The sequence below is a fragment of the Sander lucioperca genome, chromosome 18 (genome assembly GCF_008315115.2).
Source record: "Sander lucioperca isolate FBNREF2018 chromosome 18, SLUC_FBN_1.2, whole genome shotgun sequence".
Lineage (NCBI taxonomy): Eukaryota > Metazoa > Chordata > Actinopteri > Perciformes > Percidae > Sander > Sander lucioperca.
In genome coordinates, this window is record NC_050190.1 from 12,604,331 (window position 1) to 12,626,498 (window position 22,168).

Here is a 22,168-nt window from a genome sequence, read left to right on the forward strand (position 1 = left end):
ATTTAATCCTGGAGCCTTTTCTGATCACCCAGCAGTGGTTTTACCCTATTGTTATCAGCCTGGATTAAAATACAACAGGTGCATATTGCTGTTCATTTAAGTACTGTTATTACTTAAAGTTGGGACCAGAATTTTTTTTAATAATTATTCATGTGACAGTCATCGTTACTGTTATATTGCTGTATGAAGACTGCTGTTCATATTGTTAGAAGTTTGATGAATATATTATGACAGTTGTTGAGATAATTAGAAAAGGCTGATAAAATTTCAAATGTGTTTTAAATGAAGTCTGTTACTAAGGGCAATACATACAATGCTGTCCATTTCTATAGTTGACCAATGCACCTTGAATTATTTTAGTTGATTCATTTTTTTTTTTTTTTATTCTTTAACAATAAGGATCATGTTTGTTCCACTTCCATGTGCACTGTATTTGGCATTCTTAGCACACAAATTGTGTTGTCCAGTAAACTGGGACTATAATTTGGGAGGACTGTACAATTTAAAGAACATATCCTAATTGTACAATCCTCCTAAATTATAGTCTTAGTTCACTGGACCAGTAACTATCTAGTGATGTAGGCTACTGTACATTCATGTAACAACAGGGAGAGGACACCTCGTTGGTTTTTGACCTTATATTTTGCTGGGGGAGAAATAACTGATGAATATACTCTGTTCCATTCATGTTTACAGTGTGCATGGAATTTATCACTTAATTATCTTTATAGTTTCTAGATTTTAGAGTTCAATTTCTTCAGTGTCTTTATTTTCTATGTCCATATATAGAAGGGAGCAAGGCATATAATATGTAGAGAAGGAAACTCGTCCTCTATAAAAAATAAAAAAACGCGAGAAAACGCGTAGCAGATAATAGCGGACCGACTGAATGATAGTCTAAAAATATACATTTATGAACTACTGCTCTTAATCTGCAAAAACGAACAGTTGTACACTTTGCATTAAAAGCGAGCAGTGTATGTTAATATAATATGGAAATTTATATTTTAGCCCATGAGAGAGAGGGAGGAACAGAGTGAAAGAGACATTTATGCATCATACTCTAGCGTTGTAGAAAATTGATCTTAATGGTAAATTTCCTGAGTAACATTATCTTCTGCTTACTTTTAAGGCAAATAGTACAACTGTTAATTTGTGCAAATGATTAGTAGTCTAATCCTTGAATGGAATGATTATGACGGTTTCAATTCAGAGCAGTGGTCAGTAAATGTATACATTTAGGCTACTTACGCATTCAGTCGGTCCGTGATCGTCTGCTACGCTTTCTCTCGCTGTTTCATTACAGCGGCCGTGTTTCTTTTCCTTTTATACAAAAATGTGTTTCACGTCATCATACTTCCACAAGAAGCTGCTGCTCACTCTGTATAAAGTATGTACAATGCGTATTCTCCATTTTGGCATCAGTAAATCTGTGATCGACCTTGCGGTCTTTTGAGGAAAGCCGTGGACGCGCATCTATCTGAATTACTTCAGCCTGGCTCAACCTAGTCGCTCCTCCTCAGCCTGGCTTGGCCTTCGTGAAACGCACCAAGCCAGGATGAACAGATTAGACTAGGTCAAGCCTGGCTTTATCAGTTATCCTGGATTTATATATTCTGCTTTTGTGAAACAGGCCCCTGGTCAAAGAATAACTAAATAATATAACAAATCTGATCCTGGTACTATAGACATATGTCAGTCAGTGACAATATTTATTTTTTTAAGATTTTTTGGGGCTTTTCCCTTTATTAAGTAGTGACAGTGGATAGACATGAAGAAAGGGGGAAAGAGATGGGGGATGAGACGCAGCAAAGGGCAGCAGGTCGGATTCGAACTCTGCGCCACTGCAGGATTCAGCCAACATGGGGCGCACGCTCTTGCTGGGTGAGCGAGAGGCCGCCCCAGTCAGTGACAATATTGAGGTCCGATACCCATACCTATGTGATATTATTTTTTTAGAAAATATTTTACATACATTCCCATATCTATGTAAAGTGTGTAATTATGTAAATGTACATTATTTTCAAATTATGTGTACAACCCCGGAGTTTTCAAGAAGTGGAAATTATCAATTTCATTTGCCCCACTTTTGTATCTGTATCTGCACTCTTTACATCACCTATAAATACAAGTGAAGATAAAGTACCTGTACTCTTTGCACCAGCAGCACAGCCTGTGAATCATTCTGGTCAGCCTCCAGGATGAGATCAGTCAGTTTGTGGATGATGACGTCCAGGGGACCCTGCTCCTCCAGAGGCTGGCTGAGGTCCAGCTAAGGAGAGAAGGACAGCCATGGGTCAAGGTTTATGGTGCAAAAACACTACTACGCTCAGGTATTCATTCATCACATTTAGAAATGGTTTAGTTTACCATAGCAATCAATCATCCAGAAAAAAACATGTTCTTTTATTTAAAGCTTTGCAGCCAAGAGTGTCTCTTAGCTGCAAAGTATTGCCTTATGTTACTTACTGCATTTATAAAACTGCAGTGGTACACCATTCTAATAAAAAAAGGTGAAAATGTTCATTGAAAATCTGATTCAATTTTCCCATAATGCCATGTACCACTATTAGTGGTTCCTCTATTACAAGGAGTATAGTATTTGTTTGATTCTTTAACAATTAAAAAAAAACGATGACACTGTTGCAACTCTTTTGTCTCAGGCGGGTGAGGTGGAGAACGGTAAAGCCAACCAATAGTATACTTCATACAAAATCAAAAGCAAGTTCTCACAGGCAGTATGGCAGGTTTTCGACCAAAAGAAAAAAATCTATTAAATCCACAGTTTGTTCAGGCCTCAAGTCAGAACTTGCTGAATTGTCCCCATGTTCTCTTTTACTGCCCCCGACATAATGTTGCTTGCAGTTAGTTAACAAAGTTATAATTTCCATTTTTTGTGTGACCTTTGGGTATAATTGTTTCCCTTTTACCTACTGTTTAGTCACACCACATTTATCTTATTTGCATGCTGAAAAAATGCAATAGGGAAGTTTATCATATGTATCAGGCATCCTTCATTATGGACGTACTTCTACATGCACCAGTGCACTGGCCAGGCAGCTGAGGTAGGAGTCAGTAATGGTGATGAAGTCAAGGATGTACAGTACAGAAATTACCATATGCATGAGACTGAAAGCTTGGAGTGTAGAAAAAAATAAATCTACAGTATATACAGCAAACTGCAATATTTACTAAAATAAACTCACTAAATTATAACTAAAAGTTAATTAAGGTTATTTAATAAAAAAAAAATATATATATATATATATATATATATATATATATATATATATATATATATATATATATATATCTATATATATATATATATATATATATATATATATATATATATATATATATTTAAGAAAGGGACCACTAATGCTAGGAAATCATCAATCTGCCATTGCCCTCCTCATTTATACTCACAATCTGTCAATAGAAAAGAGTAATCTCTCCACACCGTCTGCTCTAGGAAATAAATATAGTTTCTTTTCTGCCTCTTTGGTTAGAAAACAGCATCAGTTCTGATTCTAAATCATTCTCTCCCTCTTTTATTTATAGCTCTAACTTTGGTGCAGCCAGAGTTTATGTTGTGTTTGTTTTGAATTACACCATCAGGATTTATTTCTGGTGTCATCTATTTTACTATAAGTTACAAACTTTCTCTCCCTCTGGCCAGACCTCCAGTCTCGCTGAGCATGTTCGACAGCCTCTGAGAAAACACCAAATTAGCATACGTTTGAAGTTTAACGCAGCCGAAAGACTGACTGCACAGGCCAAGTAGTTCACGATTACTCAAAGAAGCTCTTCAACAGTGATAAAACTTTTGTAGGTCAGAGAGACACACACACACAGAGAGAGAGACACACACACACACACACACACACACACACACACACAATCACAGAGAGACACAGACACACACAGAGATACACAGACACAGAGAGACACAGACACACACAGATACACACACTCACTCAGAGAGAGAGAGACACACACACACACTCACTCAGAGAGAGAGACACACACACACACTCACTCAGAGAGAGAGACACACAGAGAGACACACACACACACACTCAGAGAGAGAGACACACACACTCACTCACTCAGAGAGAGAGAGAGAGAGAGAGAGAGACACACACACACACACACTCACTCAGAGAGAGAGAGAGAGACACACACACACACACTCACTCAGAGAGAGAGAGAGAGACACACACACACACACACACCACACTCAGAGAGAGAGAGACACACAGATATTCATATAACTACACAAACTAAATCACAAATCACTGGCTACACATAAAGCTGTGTGTTTTCTAACAGCAATAATACAACTTGCAGTCTTGCTTTTATTCTTTTTTATTTTTATTTTTAGTCTTTATTTTATTATACTTAGGCAAACACTGTGACAAATAATTTCATATAAATTATATATATAAAATGTATGTAAAATGAAATTATGGGACTAAGAGACAACTGAAACCAGAGCAAAACACAGCAACATTGCACTGACATGACTGTATCACAAAGAGCTAATTGTGTTGGTTGTAGTGCTGCTGTTGCTTAATGCAGTCATACACTAACTCATCAGCTAATCAGCAAATGGGGATCACCTGATCGTTACAGACAAATGAGACAATTCAGCAACACCTGTGCAAATAAGCCAGAGCGGGGCAGGACCCCACTGTCCTTTGTACTGTTCAGATAGTACGCAAACCGAGAGCAACCACACCTTAGTCATACTGGAGTGGATCAATGCAAGATAACTGTAAAACTGTACAGAGTCTCAGTTGGTTTAGGGTTGGCCACAGTCAACCTGTCAGTTAAGCTGAAATTTTCTGGTTAATCATTGTGAGAAGTGTGATGGATAGATGACTAATTGGCATCCTCTTGGTCCTGCCCTGAAAAGTCAATTGCACTTAGTTGTAACTCTGTCAGTTGATTTAGATACCATGTTCTTTACACTCAGGAAGAACAATGTCCAACCGTAGTTTAGGGCCTCATCGTGCATGTGTGTGCACATCATGCTTACATGCAAAGACATTTCAACACACACACCCTGTAATGTTCAAGTCAAGCTGCATATCCTTAAGAGCTTATTATGCTACATTAACACGGCATGTCTTTCCTTGCCTTAACAGTGTTGCATCTCATTCTCCTCCTGCCTGTAAAAACATGCCCTTCAGCTCAAAAGTAGTATGCCAACATGAGCTGCAAAAATGTATACAAGGTAATGAGGCTGAAAGTGTCCAGAGACTCTAGCAGGTTTGCTAGAATTGACACATGGACAACTTTTTTTTTTTTTTTTTTTTTTTTTTAAAATCGAGTGCATCTGTACAAGTGTAGGGCCTAGCACTTAAGAGAGGGCTGAGGTTAGGTGTGGGCGATATGGATAAAATTCTCTATCACAGTATATTATATATATATATATATATATATATATATATATATATATATATATATATATATATATATATATATATATATATATATACACACATATATACACACATACACACAAAATCAGTGCAAAATCTTTTTGCCAAAAGTAGAAGACAGTGGCTGATAAAGTATTTACACAGTACATACTAGAACATTGTGGATCAAAACTTATGCTGCACGGTCAAATATTCAGAGTTGAAAAGAAATATTTAATCAGAATCAAAACAGTATGATTACATAATATAGAAGGGCCAGGTTTAAAAACAAACCGCAGATGTTTGGTGACTCAGTGTCTCAACAATCCAGTTGGTTTATTTTAAATCATGTGGTAGACAGAGGTGTGGCATATGACAGATGCATAAAACACATTAACAAGCTGCCATGACCTTAATAGCACTGTCTTGGTGGGTCAACACTCACATAAAATGTGTGGTCACCTGTGGATAAACTATTACTGGGCCTATAACACTATGAGCAGCAGTGGTGACAGGGCCTCAGCAGCGGCGTGAGGTACAGCAGGTCGGTAAAAACTGAAGCAGTCGCTTTTCTGTCTAGTTCGGAGTGTCAGCGTGGCAGAGCTGGGAGGAAGGGAATATTTCTGTAGTTCGTCGAGACATTGCTTTTAATCTTTTGCTTACACAACTCAGAGGGCCCATCCACAGCCTGGCCCATCCACAAAAACAGGACTCTACGTCGTGGGGGTCAACACCCACTGGCAAAGACACATCGCGGAGGATGAAGCTCTCCTTTCCCTGTGCGTAGACAGAATGACCCCGCTTTAGAGCTCATCCAAAAACCCAGCAGTAAAGTCACTGATGTCCTGCTAAATGCTAAAAGCAGAAATGTCAGCTGAGGTCTTTGCAGGTCCCTCTGGGACTAAGTGCTAGCAGCGGGCCATGGTGGTGATGGACAGCATAGAAAACACACTGGATCCTGGAGAGAAAGGGTAGGTCAGGGCCAGTATATTTTCAGCTTTGATGTAGCTCCACGGTGGGCCCAAGCTATACTATATACTATATTTTTAACAAACAGCAGGGACAGAGCACACATGTGTACTTCGGTTTGACACAATAGTGCACAAATAGGGTGAACACAAACCGTATCAACCATTGTTAGCAGCAGATTTGTCTCTGTGTCTGCTTTGCCATTGAGCTGCTTCATCCTTTATACTGTATGTCTCTTTCTGGTTGCCCTCAGCTGGATCTAATCTCCCCTGGCTTTCGCTTTGTTGTCAGACTAGCCCAGAGTGCAGACAGACGTGATAAATGATTTATTTTGTGTAGCATTCGACACCCTAGTGTAAGAGAAACATATGTGTTGGAGACAAACTGTGGCCACACCTCACATGAAGTACAAGACTAAAAATGAGTGGGGATCAAGAGGAAGTGAATCTCCAACCAAAAAACATTTAGAGGGTCAAACTGGAAGCTCATTGGCCATCTACTCAGCATCCCTTGAGTCCTCACTGCTGCTGACTATGTTGTGCAATGGAAGCTTTCGAGGCAACTGCTTTTCAACGTTTATCAATTAATAGACTGTATTGAGTTATTAGCTTAATCATTAATACATGTGTGTTAACTGATGTGACTCTGCGGTTAGCTGAAGAACATTTTTGAAGACATTTTTGAAAAGTGGCTAAATCATGGGGGATAAAAAAAAAAAAGAAAAAAAAAAAAAAAGAACTACTTTAGAAGGAAAGAGTCTCCAGACCTCTACCAGTTCTACTGAGAATGGCTAAAGATAGTTAGCAAGATAAACGAGTCACGATGGAGTTTATCTTGGTCAAACTGATGAAAATTTCATTCATCGTCATCTCCACACTCAATTCAGGACTCCTAAAACAAAAAACGATATACTTATTAAAAATAATGCCCACCAAACAGCTTCCTTTGGATGGTGGTAGACTGGAGGACCAATAAATACCATATAAAGACAATTTTCAAAAATTCAATATGTGGGTGAGATACAGTAGCATGCCTGAAATTAACTTTAAATTCCTAAGCACTTTTCATATAATAAAAACGGCAACTCAATAACTTTTTATGGACAGCCCATCTTATGATGGCTATTTGCTGTGATTGGTTCTCTATCTGTGAGCGAATATTGGCTTCCTTAAGGCCGAGCCGGGTGAGTTAATCGCATCAGCTCAGTGTTACAGACTAATGTACAGAGAGTGCCAGGAGGATGGCTCTCATGAGCTCAGGGCTAAGGGGTCAGTATTGATGAGTTGCTGCACATCACTTGGAGGAGTGAGAGGAAGCATGGAGGGATGAAAAGTAGAGACAAGGTGAGCGTGATAATGGGTTACTTAAAGTGGAAAGACGCTAGAGGCTAAAAGGAGCAATCATGTATTGTCAAACAAAAGAAGAACCATCTGCTATTTTTTTGTTCTGTCAGTCCTGATGGGTATACATGTAGAGGTTTTCCCACACTAGAAATGGAAATATAAAATGAGCTCCCTGGGGCTTCCAGATTTAGCAAAGATCTGTTTACACAGGGTGACGTCATAAATACTACCAACCCTCTGGAGGATCCAACCTCTTGTGACAAATACTATATATCGCTAGGTGAAGTGCAATGTTAAATATCTAGCTAGCCTATAAGTCATTTCGACTTCTTTTTCATGTTTTTGTTTTAGTAGATCGTAAGTCTTTAACAGATACTTATTTTCATTACTGATTAATCTGCGGATTATTTTCTTGATTAATCGATGAATATTTTGGTCTAAAAATGTCCGGAAATAGCGAAAACCACAATGTCTCCAAAACCCAGGGTGACATCTTCATGCTGCTAGTTTATTTCGACAAACAATCCAAAACACCACAGTTTCTGCCCATCAACTAATTGTTTCAGCTCTAGTACACAGCCATTATTCCAACAAATCTGAGTTTTCGAAAGACAACAAATTGAAGTGAATTAGCTTGCAACAAGGCTGTAAAAAAACATGGTTTATTCTGCCAGAAAAAGCCTAGAATTAACTTATCCTTGGATATCCAAGGTTGAGTTGTTATCGTCAAGATCAGCTATCTGTCTACAGGACCACAGGAACAAGGTTAGGTGATTCAATTGGCTGCAAGAGATACGGTGGTGATGCGGGTGGTGATGGTGCAGTGGATATGACACATGCCTTTGGTGTGGGAGACCTGGGTTCGATTCCCACTGCGATACATCAACCAAAGGTGTCCCTGAGCAAGACACTTAACCCCTAGTTGCTCCAGAGGTGTGTAACCTCTGATATATAGCAATTGTAAGTCAGATAAAAGCGTCAGCTAAATGACATGTAATGTATTACTCCAGCCTTCTAGAGAAGGTTAAATTAACTTGTATCCACACAATAATTGGGCTTAAAATAAGATAAAATAATTGCAGGACTTTGAGGACAAGACCTACAGGAGAAAATATATAGAATAAGGTTTCAAATACATAATCTGACATTACAAATTGCATCACTGATTGCAAAATAACTAAGGGAAAGTCTAAGGGTTGCTGGGCTCAGAATTCACTTGTGCAATAGGAGAAGACAGCTTGGTACACAGACTTGTATAATGAGGCCAAAGCATTACAACGGCTACCATTATCTTCGCTTGTGATGCAGCCATGACAGTACAGGCACTGACTGGCATTTGGTGCATCTCGGGCAGCCGAGCCACCGGTGTGAATTTAAAAATACCACTGGGTATGTGAGTAAACTGAGCTTACTCAATTGACAGTGACAGCCAAGCTAAAAGAAATTAGAGTTACTGCTGATTTGTAGGTGAGAAAAAAAAACAACAAAAAAAAACAGTGGGCAACAGGTAGTCCTGGAAAAAGAGTTATGGGGAAGCCCAAAGGGCTGTTTAAGTGCATAGATACCCTCAGCTGAGGGCTTGTGAGGATCTACTCTCCCAGGAGAGTGAATGCACAGTGGGAAACAAAACCCTGCTTACTTTGGGACTATTCCCAGGACAAGGCTCTTTGTGAGTGTGCTGATATCGTTAGCACAGCAAGAGGAAAAAATAACCTCAAAGCAAAGAACCCCCCACCCCCCAAAAGCAAGAGACAGCATTAAAAAAGAAAAACAGTAAGAGACTGAGAGAAAAGGTCCTCCTCAATTGCAGAAAGTACTTTAACTGACAAGTACTTGTCAACACTGAGCTCCCAGGACTCAGTAACAATTGTTACTATGCTGCTGTATGTGCTGCATTTACTTACGGAATGTAGTGTACTGTATTTACCAGAACATAACTCCCCCTCTTTTACTTGAGCTAAGTAATCAATGGAGATACACCATTATTATTTTGGTACATTAACATTATACAGAATACCTTGAAGTGAAAAGTTGCAGCTGGTCACATTTATGCAATTTTATATCAAAAAATATTGCTGTACGAGACACACACACACACACACACACACAAAATGTGAAAAAATGTACAGTATGTTTAACTCTACCTCAAGGCATCCAATCAGAATAAAATTGCATCTCAACAGGAATATACATTTTTCTATTTTGTTACAGCAAAAACAAAAATAACAGTATCAGACAAAAATGTTGTCCACTTACCTGAACAACGTCTATTCCTCTTTTTCTGAAAAATAAGACAAAAATAATGGTCATTCATTTTACCAAAAGTAAACTTAAAGTTCATAAATAGACACGGTCATGCATCGAAAGAACCAATGTTGCAAGACGTTAGGTAAATGTGTGTCAGGCACTATAGGTGAGGATGTCTGTGTTCTCTTTTCAGTGCCCAAAACTCATAGGAAGAACAGACTTGAATGAACCAACAGACTATAAAAGGAAGAAATCCAACACAAAGCTAAGTGATGAAATTAATTTATTTTACTTGCAAAGTGAAAGTGATGACAAAGCACGTTCCTATTTATTACTGCCATGTTATGAAATATAAGCTATGTAAAACATGTCTTTGCATCAAGTCACACTCACTGGAGTCTTTTTTTTTATAATATGAAGGTTCCGTTTACTCTTAATGTAAATACATGACAAAAAAAACAAACTCACCGGAGGTCTTAAACAATTTGACCCTATGGACAGTTACAGACATACTGACACATGAGCCTAGCTGTGCCTAGAATAGGTGTCAAACTAAATGAACCTGAATTATTCAATACATTTGTCTGATAGCAAGACAGCAAAGTAGGGCAACTGTGACTACAAATACAAAAATCCCATCCGAGAGCTGGAGAATATTCCTCTTTTTAAAAAGGGCACAAAATACTAGTCTTTGGATGTAATCTGTTGCGTGGCAACCAGCAGACCACTACAAGAGTGGAGTTGTTGGCAGAGGTGTCTATGACTATCATAACATACTGTAGTGCAGGATTACACTGTACACATGAGGAACCTGGACTCTTCTCCTTATCTATGATAGTACACAGCAGTATTAGCAACTGTTTAACCACGACCTGGTGTGCATTAATGTGACCGTGCGATGACTTCTTCTCTTTTTAAAAGAGTTTTTCTATAAATCTGTCAAAAGGCACAGAGGATGCCCCTCACCTATTTAAACCTGTTGGACTTATATTAGTCCTTACCCCACCACTGAGAGACAAACTGCCCAAACAGAAAGTAGAAGGAAGGAGAAGGAGGCATTGTCATATTGTTGATGGAACTGGCTTGTCAAGTGTCCTGTCCAGCTCAAGCCAAAGGGATTCAGCAAAATATAACAAGCAGCTTGAATGGCCAAAACACCACATCTACTTGGTGGGGGGGCGGAAGTACAAAACCGGTCCAGCAACAAAACCAACCCGGCCTGTCCAGCCCAGTTGTTTTTGAGGTAACCGCCCCATGGTAACAGCAGTGCAGCCATTCACCGCTTCACAACAATGTGGATATTTAATACTGCAGCTGGCGGGTTTCATGGGTGTGAATGGGGCCTTTAGTTTCATCCCCATCTCAGATGAGGAGAGTGTCTGCTCTCCTATATTGTTACACAGACAGCAGAATAAAAAGGGATGAAGGAGAAGGCCCAGCAGAGAATCAGGCCAAGGTCAGAACTTATTGTATAGGCTCGACACACAAGAAAATGGAGGTGCAATGAAAAACAAGACACTTTTTATTACACCATTTCTTACTAACACACAGTATCATATATCCATAAACCCTAACCCTTAAGTTTGGTATTTATAGTACACCATAGACATGACTACTGCACTGCACGACAGTATGAGAATTCAAAGTTTACATTTGGGTGTGTTCGGAAATGTGTTGCTGTGATCGGGCAAACACTGGGCTGAGACAGATAAAGTAGGCCAACCTGGTGAAGCTGTATTACCTGTTTGGACTGTTGAAACTCTTGATCTGGGTGTTCCTTGAAATCAACGCAATCAGTCCGTTATATGTTAATAGATTAATTGAAAGTGATACTCGCAAACAGTCTTCTAATCACTGCAGTAAAATGTATTAATTGGGTGTAGCTCAATGTAATCTAGTCAGACTTGTTGTCCTAGAGCGGCCTTTCCTTGATAGGAGGAAGTGCCAATACTTTTTACATTATCCAAAGATGCTGAGGCTGGCTGTTCTCAAGGGCATTGCATTTTTTTCAAATCAGGTATATGTGAGTCAGTAGGACGCCTTTACATTGCTGTGCAAGTCCATGAGACACAAACATAAACCCAAGTAGCTCTGACCACCAGGAATCCTGTAGGTCCAGCTGCACAAGACAGGCCAGACCCCACACTGAAGCATTCACAATGTCAGCTGCATGCCACATGCTGAGAGGGAGAAAACCTACTCAGTCACTATTAAGAGTATGTTACTGGCACTTTCTGTTCTGTTCAGGTGAAACATTTGGTTTATTTTTAAAGTCCCACTTCAGAAACATGTATGTAAAAATACTGACAGACATCTCTGCCTTCAGTAGAGGAATGTGAAAACACCTCTCTAGTGACAAACAAGTTACTAATACAAGTCAGTATAGTCAAGGTCTGACATTTTAGGGGACATAAACATTGGACACATTTTTGAGTGGAGGGGGGGCTTTCATAACACCACTTTACAAGTCAAAAACCTGCACACATGTATCTGGTATGTAAAATCAAGGTGCATGAAATGGAATTCAAAGAGGGTGATATTGCCAAGGAAACAATTCCTTGATTAAAAAGACTCACACACCCTTGAAGAGTTGTGCCTTCTAGAAAGACAAAATGCCTTAAAAACAGTTGTGGTCTACAGGAGCCACACATAGGAAGTTTATCTTGGTTCCATCTTTTCCTTCCTCTTGAAGATGACTTATGCTTTCTAACGTGATATATGATAAGAGAAATACGTTAGGGAAAGGAGAACTAGAAGAAAAGTTTCATTGGCTGACTGGGAAAAAGCAGTCATGCGGTGATCATATTTAAATGTGTCGGTATTTGTTGTTGTTCCTGTATGAAGGCTTTTCATTTGACTTGATCTTCTTGATCTTTTGTCACAAACACTGCTTCTTAACACTTAGCCCCCGCCCTTCATATTAAACAGACCACAGTCCAGCTCTGAGGGAAGACGGGGGTAGGCAGGATGAAGAGGGTAGTTACTTGGAGGTTTATGAAGAGATTAAAAATGTTTTGTGGATTACAGTGTGGTAATCTGTGCTGGCTTAACCAGGTTGCTTTGTGAGGCAACAACCCTCTTGAAAAAAAAAAAAAAAAAAAAAAAGGTAGGAAGCAAATTGCCTGCTCCAATGCACATTGACAACCTACCTGACCTACCAGGGCACATTCCTGCTAAAGCAAATAACTGAAAATGCAAAAATATTCGTCTTTTAGCCGCTGTCATTGTTTGTGTTTTCAGGATAACTGCCCTCATAAACCACCGGCAGCTAGGCAATGTTGCAATGAGAGAGGATAAGTCTGCTGCCATATCTGGGAGCCACTCCCCAACCAGTATAATGTATAGCAGATATTGTAAATCAGTGAGAGAGAGTTAACTTCTCCTGAAGTCACATCTGCTAAAAAATGCACTAATTTATAAGAACGTATAACATTTTACTTAGCTGGAGAAGGATAAGCTACAACAACATAACATACATACAACACTTATATAGCTGCCCCTCTTAAGGCTGGAATACAAATCCTTGCTACAGTCGAAATACACCCTTGAACAAATTCATGTTATGACTACGCATTTGGACAGATAAGTCTCAAATAAAACTACAGGCACAAAGCCACAACTGGTCTGTGTGATATCACACTGTTCCAATTATAATCTATATAAGATACTGTAATGGTCAAAGGTTAACGTTGTGGAATAAGAGCACATATTCAAAAGTTGTTTTAGTAGTACAACAGAAAACTCAAGATTGGACAGATAGTCTAGCTAACTGTCTGGATTTACCCTGCAGAGATCGGAGGAGCAGTTAACCAGTCCTTAACCTTGTGCTTGTTGTGTGTCTCTGTTGTAACTCTTGCAGCAATTTCTCTCAGTGTCCAAAACAAATTTCTCCATGGGGAGACTAATAAAGATACTTTGACTTTGACTTTAATAAATCCTCTTAAAATCTCAAGTTATTGAGTTATTGATTAAGAGGAAGAGCAATGTCTTTTAGCACACCTCTTAATTCACTGTGACATACATTGTTAGTGATGTAAGTCTACTGTATGTAAAACTGCTTCTGTTAGTTCCTCTATAATCACTTGACCTGGACGCATCGAACTGGTATTATCCACATACCTGCACAAATCAGCAAAGGCCTGAAAATTCAGCTTCTTCATCTTCTTCTCGCTGAGCCAGTAGCCGACTCTCCGGCCTTTCAGGAAGGTCTGCATCTTCACTGTGCTCCTGTTCCTTCTCTGGAGGTAAAGCGTGGACTGAAGGCTCAACCTGGACAGGCGAAAACAGGAAACCCCACGGTGACGTTTATCTCACAACAACCAATGATGAGCAATGAAGGGAATAACGTTAGTTCGCGACTCGGTTTGCGATACGTTACTCAAACACAGCCAGAAGTGACGCTTTCTAACTTAACGTTACTAGTCTGCCTCGTGGAGCTTACACTAACCTTACCTAGTTTCTGAACGTAGTATTACAGTGAATGTGGTTCAGCATCAGTGAGCAACATTCCCTTACCCCATTCTGCTAACCTTAACTGCTAACGTTAGCTAGCAAGTTGGGCAGTGACAATCTGCATAGCTAACCGATGGTATGCAATTAGGAAATATACGCTAGCTTGCTAACAGGGCTGACCAACGTTAAATGGCAGAACAGATTCATACCAAGTAACTAACGGTGGCTAGTTTGCTAAACGATGAAGCAACTGACTGAACGGTAACGTTAACTACGTCAAAGATAGGCTGTGGTGAGCTAGCATAAACTAACCTGGCAATTTTAGCACAGCTCCCCCCTGAATTTGTGTCCTCTTCAGAAACTAGCTCGGGTAGTTTCCCATTGTCGGTCCGTCTGGCGGAGAAGGAGTAGAAGTTTTCAAACAGGTGACAGATGTCAGGCTCAGCTGGACTCACGTTGAGATGTTCCTGGTGCTTTCTCCCTCAGTCTCTAGATTGAACTGCCTGCACACACCCAGGATCCAGGAGACTGATGCTACCTTCACGAGCCCCTCGGAAAATACCCCTCATGACTGTATCGAATCACAGTCTGTCCTGATTTCACGTGTGTTGTGCTTTCATTATCAATTAACTTGCAGATTATTTCCCGAGTAGTCAATTAATCGAGTTGTCTATTACATTTCAGTAATGACATTCCCATCTCAGTATACCGGATATATTGTTTTGTTTGGTCAACAACAGTCCTAAATTAACACACCATAGACTGAAGATCAGCGAATCAGGACTGAGCAAATGCTTGACATTTTGCTGAAAAATTACTAATTTATTTAATTACATTTATGTTTGTTTACTAATTGATTAATTGACTAACAGTTTATATTCTACATAAGTCAACAAAAACATGATATGTCCTGTTGAACAGGGCATGAAGAGTGTAATTTATGTTTATATACATTTTTTAAATGGGGTGTTGTTTAGCAGTTAAGCAGTTGTTCACTGATAATCCTGACTTTAACAGCAATATTTATTTCCATCATCAAGGTGAAAGATGCCGACCTCTCGGGACCCACAATTCTTAAGCTGTCTTTGAGTCGACAATATTTCTGACAGGCTTTAAAGGCAACCGGGATGCGGTCAGAAAAGTTCAGTGTGTTCCCAGTGAGCACCGTGGTGAGCATCAGTCTAGTAGATTTTATTTTCGGCGGGCGACCTAACAGAGAAAACATGTCACAGTGGCGCCATCCATAGGTAAACCTGCAACATACAGCAGTTTAACTTTTTTCCAATTTACAGCCAAAACAATACAGACAGCAACAATGACTAAGTCAAAATAAAATAAATAAAATGTATATTATATTATTATATTTATATTCAGCCAATATTCACACATTGGATTTTATCCACTAGATAAAATCCAATGTGTGAACATTGGCTGAATATAAATGTTATCCAAGTATTATATTATTTTTAATTATATATTATTTAGCATTATTCAAATGTTTACGACAACCCCTATTTGTCCTGATTTTTTGAATGGGGGAAGTCTTTGTAACGGTACAATCAGATAATTTGCGGAGGTCTCATGGTCAAAATGAATGAATAAATGAAGAAATAAACCGGATTCAAGAGATTTCGAAGATACCGAACGAAGTTACCATGACGTATTTAAAACAAAATAAAACGAAAATATTTCACAAATACACAACAGCAGAAAAGCTGGTGGCTGAAGGGAAGACAGGACACACCACCGATTTTCACACTTTTATCTACCACCAGGACAGGTATGTAACATCCCAAAACTTCAGACCTTTTTTAATATCTGTTTTTTTGGGAGAAAATCTAACTGAAGTACATTCTTTTCAGTGATGGTTCCAGTGTGTGTGTGTGTGTGTGTTGTTATTGTATACAATTATATAAATTATAATGGAGTTTCCTTTTTTGTAAATATTTACTGTAATTCACCCACAAAAAATGATATTTTTGAAATGTCTTTAGAATTTGTTTATACTGTGAGAGCATGCCAACAGTTTACTGCCACCATGAGACAATTACAGTCTAACTTACCTAAAACCAATCGATACGCATATACTTAATATATTCAAGTCGTAATGCTTAACTACCTGCTTGAACTAAAAAATAATTTAGTTTAATTTAATTTAAACTAAAACCACTGCTGGAAAAACATTGTAGCGTCACTTCCTCCACGTGTTCTTGGCCCAAACTCCCGCCCGGAACAGTCATTTGTCAACATTGTTGTGCAGCTCAGACCGTAGACTGTAACAAGCTCAGACCGGTGTCTTTGTGTTCTCTTCACCCTCTTTTACCAGAATGGCAGCAAATAAAGAAGACTCTGACATTGACGATATTCTTGCCAACGAGGAGGAGCTCGAGAAGGCTTTGTGTGTGCTGGCTGGAAGCGACCCAGAAAACTGCTCTTATTCTCGGGTAAGAAAGGCTTCCTGCACCGCATTCCTGCAGCCATCGCCATCGCCTGCCTACTGTCGCTTTTTTTTTCTCCATATATACAAACAAGTACTGCAGTTTTAGATGCAGTGTTGTGTGTTCATTGTGACTGTGTGTCACAGTAGTTTCTATTTATTTATATGTTATAATTTCTCGTAAGGGGTTTGTAGTTTCTAAGGGCCACTTTGAATTATATTTTTGCAGGGTATCACTGCAGTATTTCTAATCAGAGATTATAAAAGAACCACTTCAGTGCTTTATTACAAGGGACGTGTAATCAATAATTTGTACACTGCTGTATATTTATACCTCCTGTGTTATTCTTACAGGGCTATGTGAAGAGACAGGCTGTGTTTGCCTGCAACACCTGCACTCCCAGTGCAGCAGAGCCTGCTGGGGTTTGTCTGGCCTGTGCCAATAAATGCCACGATGGACATGATGTCTTTGAACTGTACACCAAAAGGTATTTTGTTAGTTTCTTTGTGTGTGTTGTACTGATAGTAAACTGACCATACAAATTCAACCCCACAGTTTGCTTTACCCATTTCATGATTTTCACATTTTCCTAATGTAGAAATTTTCGCTGTGACTGTGGAAATAGCAAGTTTGGGGAATTCAAGTGCCAGCTAATTCCTGTGAGTCGTCTTGTTTTAATACGATTTCTAACTGAATCATCTGCCATTTATTTTCCGATTGTTGAAGTTATTCCGTCTCTTGTATTCACAGGCCAAAGATGAGGAAAACGTTAGAAATCACTACAATCACAATTTTAATGGCTGCTACTGCACGTGTGATCGGCCGTATCCAGATACAGACGATCAGGTATTCCTTTTATTTATTTCTCATGTAATTCTGATTATGATATCAACTCTTCTGTTTATGTTTGGCTGTCATCTGTCACTACACAAAACACCTTTTTTTTTTTTTAATTACCCAATAGTCCAACGATGAGATGATTCAGTGTGTCATCTGTGAGGATTGGTTTCATTGCAGGGTAAGCATAAGTCATCTTTCATTTAATTTACATTTTATCACTAATTATAGTCTTCTTCTCATGATGTAGTCATTTTGTTTGTCTTTGACAGCATCTGGGCTGCACTACAGTAGAACCTGAGGAGCTGCAAGAGATGACATGTGAGGCCTGCATGAACAAGGTTCCTGTCTTGTGGACATATGCTGCTCACTTTGCAGGTAACTCATTACCCTGATCTGCTTGTCACAGGCAGCAAATACAAACCCACATGTCTAACTTTGCAAACATTAAACATTTTATTTTTCTTTCCCCTTTAGTACCACCTGTGATCAGCATCAGTGATCCTGAGGAAGAGGTAGAAGTCGAGGAAGGAGCAGAAATGGAAGAAGCCCCTGAGTCCAGTAAAACTAGCGATGAGGAACCATCCACCAGTGTTGAGCACACAAAGCAGGAGGTGAGAAAGCGTGCTCATGAGACATGCCTGTGTTTCTATGTTTGCCATATTAAGAGTGAAAACAGATAGAAGGAAGTTAAAGTGAACAAGAAAACCTAACACCAAAGCTGTGCTGGGGCTGATCCTGCTATGAAACCAATCCATATGGCATGACTGGTAGAGATAGGAAATATTCCTATGTTAATCACGTCATTGGACAACTTAAGACGGTTTCGTGATCAGAGATTTGGTTGTGTCAGAGTTAAAATTACTGTGCATTGACAAAGAACGCTATATCCATAAAATTGGGTTTATTTACATGTAACGACTGTCGTTGGCTGATGATTGGTGAGGCGTCTATGTTTGTTTAGCTTTCTGGCACTTTTTCATATTATAAAGTCCCAAGTCGAAATATTTACAAGCTTTCCCAGTCGCAGTTACAACTTGGATGTTGAACACTGTTTACAAGTTGGAAACTTGTAATAACAATAATTTCTATATGACATCAACACAGCATAATCATACTCCACTAGCCCTACACAAAAAGTGGGAAAATGGAGGAAAAATAAATTTAGGTCTCCTCTTGTTGCTTTTCCATTAATGGTTTTGGTTGTATTTTCCTTTATCTGTGGTAGATTCAGAAAAAAAGTGGTTAGAACTTTAAAGTGGCAATCCTTAAGCCCAGTTCAGACCAAAGATTTGTGACGAGTTGAAACTTGCAATTATTTGCAACGCAGCGGTCTGCAAGGTTCTAAAACCTGCCAGTTTAAACCAATGTGAAGAGATGAGACGGTGTATCATCTCCATAGCAATGACTCTTTGTACTTTCGTTCCAACTTTTGGGCTTTTTTTGTAGCTGTATATATCATTTGTTGCGTGTAAATATGAACGTGGATAACGTTAGTGATAGTGAGATGCTTGCTACAGTTGCATTTTAAGTGATTCAGATTTCAGTCCTGGTTGATTTTAGAATTTCCATTAGTGAAAACAATTGAATTGTACTGAGAGGTCAGCAGTCTGGAGCATAAAAAAATAGAATGAATATCATTCTGTTTTTATGGTGTGGAGTCTTGTTGTTATATGAACTTTCTGAAGTTTTCAGATTGAACTGTTCCATTTTTTTGTGTGTATACATGGAGAAAAACTGTAATACTGCATTTTTTCCGGGACGTCATGCCAGACACCGTTTGTAATACTGCAAATATATACTGTAAATATTGCAATACTTTAATCAGTGGATCATATGCTCAATCACCATTGTGTTAGCTCCTTCTGTGATGCTTGGTGACTTAACAGTGACAGTTATTCAAATGAAAATCTTCGTGATTACAGTTTTAAGAAAACATCCCTTGTACCCATACTGTATTTGCACAAATCAGTTAAACTAAAAGTAGTACATATTAATTGTTTTGCATTTATAGGTAAAAAGCACATAATATAATTAAACTTGCTTTGTAACTCTGGCCTAATTTACATATTTCACAGTATTTTGTTCCATTTGCTATGGGCATTATACACACACAATGCCCATGAGAGCATTGTGTGTATCTGTGCTTACTGTGCACACTCCCTCCGTGGCAGCTGGTGTTTTTTGTTTCCACAAGATGGGGCTGGAGGGTAATGAGCAGATTATAGAGCAGGCTCCAGCTCTTGTTATCTTGCTTTCCTCTCCTCTGGGTAATTAGGGGAGAAATGACCCATGAGGCACTGCTTCGCCTGCTCTGTAGAAGGCTTTGGCCAGGCTTCACAGGACAGCTTACTGTAAACTGGTGATTTTCATCGCCCAATCATCTCATCGTGTCAGTCGCCTTGAGACTTCCCCGGATGAGTCTGCATTGCTGTGTTTTACAAAGCCCAGGTGTTATCATCCGCTCCTCCTGCCAGATTAACACAGTAACTCACCCCATCCTCTGTCATTATTTCTATTTTAGAAAGCGGCAAGCAGGAGTTCCCCTTGCAAACGGACCCATGAGGAAATGACAGGCAGCCCTGCAAAGGCCACGACCAAAACTGTTGTGTGCAGGCTGAAGGAGCTGCAGGCCAAGGGCCTGGAGAGGCTAAGACAGGGAGCTGTGTTCTGGCCTTACAGTTGGCGCTCCAAGCTCTGCACCTGCATGAGCTGCAAGGTAAATCATAAATACAAGTTCTCTTATAATGTGTGCTTTAACAAAGCCACTTTGCAGGTGTTGGCTCTATATGTGATCCTGATTCATGTTACAGTGTCTGGGAAGTACTTAGGCTTTTATTAAAGAATGTTTCTGAACTGTGTGTATTGCATTGTTGCATAGAGGATCTATGTGGCTGCCGAAGTGCAGTTTCTTATGGATCAGTCCGACACCATTCTGGCCTACGAGAACAAAGGCTTGGATGAGCCATTTGGGCAGCACCCGCTGATGGCACTGACAAGCTCAATGGACCGTATACAGCAGCTGGAGGTCATTTACGGTGAGCGCGGGGAGGGCAGTAAGGAAGATGTGGGGTCAGTTTTCCTCCAAGGATGTAATCATGCAAAGTGAAATTTATGGGAAAGGCGATTGATCGAGACTAATTAATCATGTTTTCCTACCTCAGGTTTCAACGAGCTGTCAACTTCGATGACTGCATTTTTAGACCAGTGTGTTGCTGAAGGAAAGGTGAGAAATGGATGTCTAAGTGCATTTCTCAAGTGCATGGGTCTTGTGTGTGCCTTCTTTTTCTTCTTCCTCCAAATCTCAAACCTGAACCATTCTCTACCTATCTCTATCAGACCGTCACAGTGGAAGCTGTACATCAGTTCTTTGAGGAGCTGCGGGCTAGAAAAAGACGAAGGACCAATGCAGGATACCAGTAACAAGAAGGCCATGCTGCGATCATATGCCTGGTTCATCTGGTGCTTTAAATGAATGTGAATCTTGGAAGACCCTTTTATTCCTTTGTTGAATAAAAGGGGCTTCTTGCTGCATCCAATGTGATCCTAAAGCTTGAACAATTAGTGCAAAGAGTGCTGACTTGCTGTTTTTGTGAAGCGTTACTTCTAGGGTGAAGAAGTGAGTTTTTGGGGCTAATGTTTTGTTTCCAGTTGTTTTTATTGATTTATAATTATGCCTTAACTCTGAAGCTCATGATGAATGTTACTGGAAACATGTATGAATGTTTTGTTTGAGCCCAGTATGCTTTAAAGATTAAATTGCTATAATGTTAGGAGAGTACATCACATGAACATGATAATGTCCAGTTTGTCATTTTGACAGTTAAATACCAGTGTGTTTAAATGGTTAGTTTTTTCAGTGGTGACCAGTTAAAGCGTAACTCTCGCCAAAATGCAACCTAGGGTCTTTTTGTAAATGTACCCAAGTCAAACTTTTGTTTAAAAGCATATTTAGGACGGAAGCGCCACTTTTAAGATTTACCGTATTTTCGTTTTTCGGTCAAATGGCCTTTTGAATGGGAGTGCTAGGGGCGCTTTTATGCTAGCCTCAAAATAACTTTTTAAAACACTAAGAAGGCTCGACACAACATGAAACTTTGCTTGAAGTATTGCCAGGGGTTCTGCACCTTAACGAAAGCATTGACAACATTGTTTGTGTACCCAGAGTTTACTAAAAAAGGTTTTAAGCAACTCACGTTAGCAGTTGTTGTTTACAATATCCGCCATTTTCCCAGTCAAAAACTCCATAGGAGAACATGTCATTCCATAGCATAAAAGTGCCCCTAGCACTCCCATTCAAAAGGCCATTTGACTGAAAAACGAAAATAAGGTAAATCTTAAAAGTGGCGATTCTGTCCTAAATATGCTTTTAAACGAAAGTTTGACTCGGGTACACTCACAAAAAGACCCTAGGTTGCATTTTGGCAAGAGTTACGCTTTAAGACAAACTTGT

General features: G+C 39.4%; 2 protein-coding genes across 7 annotated transcripts in view; one reads left to right on the plus strand and one right to left on the minus strand.

Moving 5' to 3' along the window:
* itpk1b (inositol-tetrakisphosphate 1-kinase b) overlaps window positions 1-15,004 on the minus strand; it is a 33,991-nt gene extending 18,987 nt beyond the window's left edge. Inside the window, exons 1-4 of one of the 3 annotated variants that reach the window (XM_035994857.1) lie at window positions 14,753-15,004; window positions 14,108-14,257; window positions 9,998-10,022; window positions 2,147-2,272 (exon numbers count right to left, since the gene is read on the minus strand). In XM_035994857.1, coding sequence (XP_035850750.1) covers window positions 2,147-2,272; window positions 9,998-10,022; window positions 14,108-14,202 — 246 coding nt within the window. In that variant the 5' untranslated portion in view covers window positions 14,203-14,257; window positions 14,753-15,004. Of the gene's footprint in view, window positions 1-2,146; window positions 2,273-9,997; window positions 10,023-14,107; window positions 14,263-14,746 lie in introns of all 3 variants that reach the window. The other 2 variants (XM_031278569.2, XM_031278567.2) reach the window with 2 other exon arrangements.
* A 589-nt stretch (window positions 15,005-15,593) lies between these two features.
* LOC116035498 (putative E3 ubiquitin-protein ligase UBR7) lies at window positions 15,594-21,279 on the plus strand. 4 transcript variants are annotated; one of them, XM_031278565.2, is made up of 13 exons: window positions 15,594-15,687; window positions 16,148-16,220; window positions 16,767-16,884; window positions 17,232-17,365; window positions 17,477-17,537; window positions 17,629-17,724; window positions 17,843-17,896; window positions 17,988-18,093; window positions 18,193-18,329; window positions 20,240-20,434; window positions 20,597-20,753; window positions 20,880-20,941; window positions 21,055-21,279. In XM_031278565.2, exons 3-13 carry the CDS (start codon window positions 16,768-16,770, stop codon window positions 21,136-21,138), a joined length of 1,203 nt encoding a protein of 400 aa, XP_031134425.1. In that variant the 5' UTR covers window positions 15,594-15,687; window positions 16,148-16,220; window position 16,767; the 3' UTR covers window positions 21,139-21,279. The 4 variants fall into 4 exon arrangements, with proteins under 4 accessions (XP_031134425.1, XP_031134426.1, XP_031134423.1 ...); XM_031278566.2 differs by lacking the exon at window positions 16,148-16,220 and having other exon boundaries at window positions 15,613-15,687; XM_031278563.2 differs by lacking the exon at window positions 15,594-15,687 and having other exon boundaries at window positions 16,007-16,220.
* The last annotated feature ends 889 nt before the right edge of the window (window positions 21,280-22,168 follow it).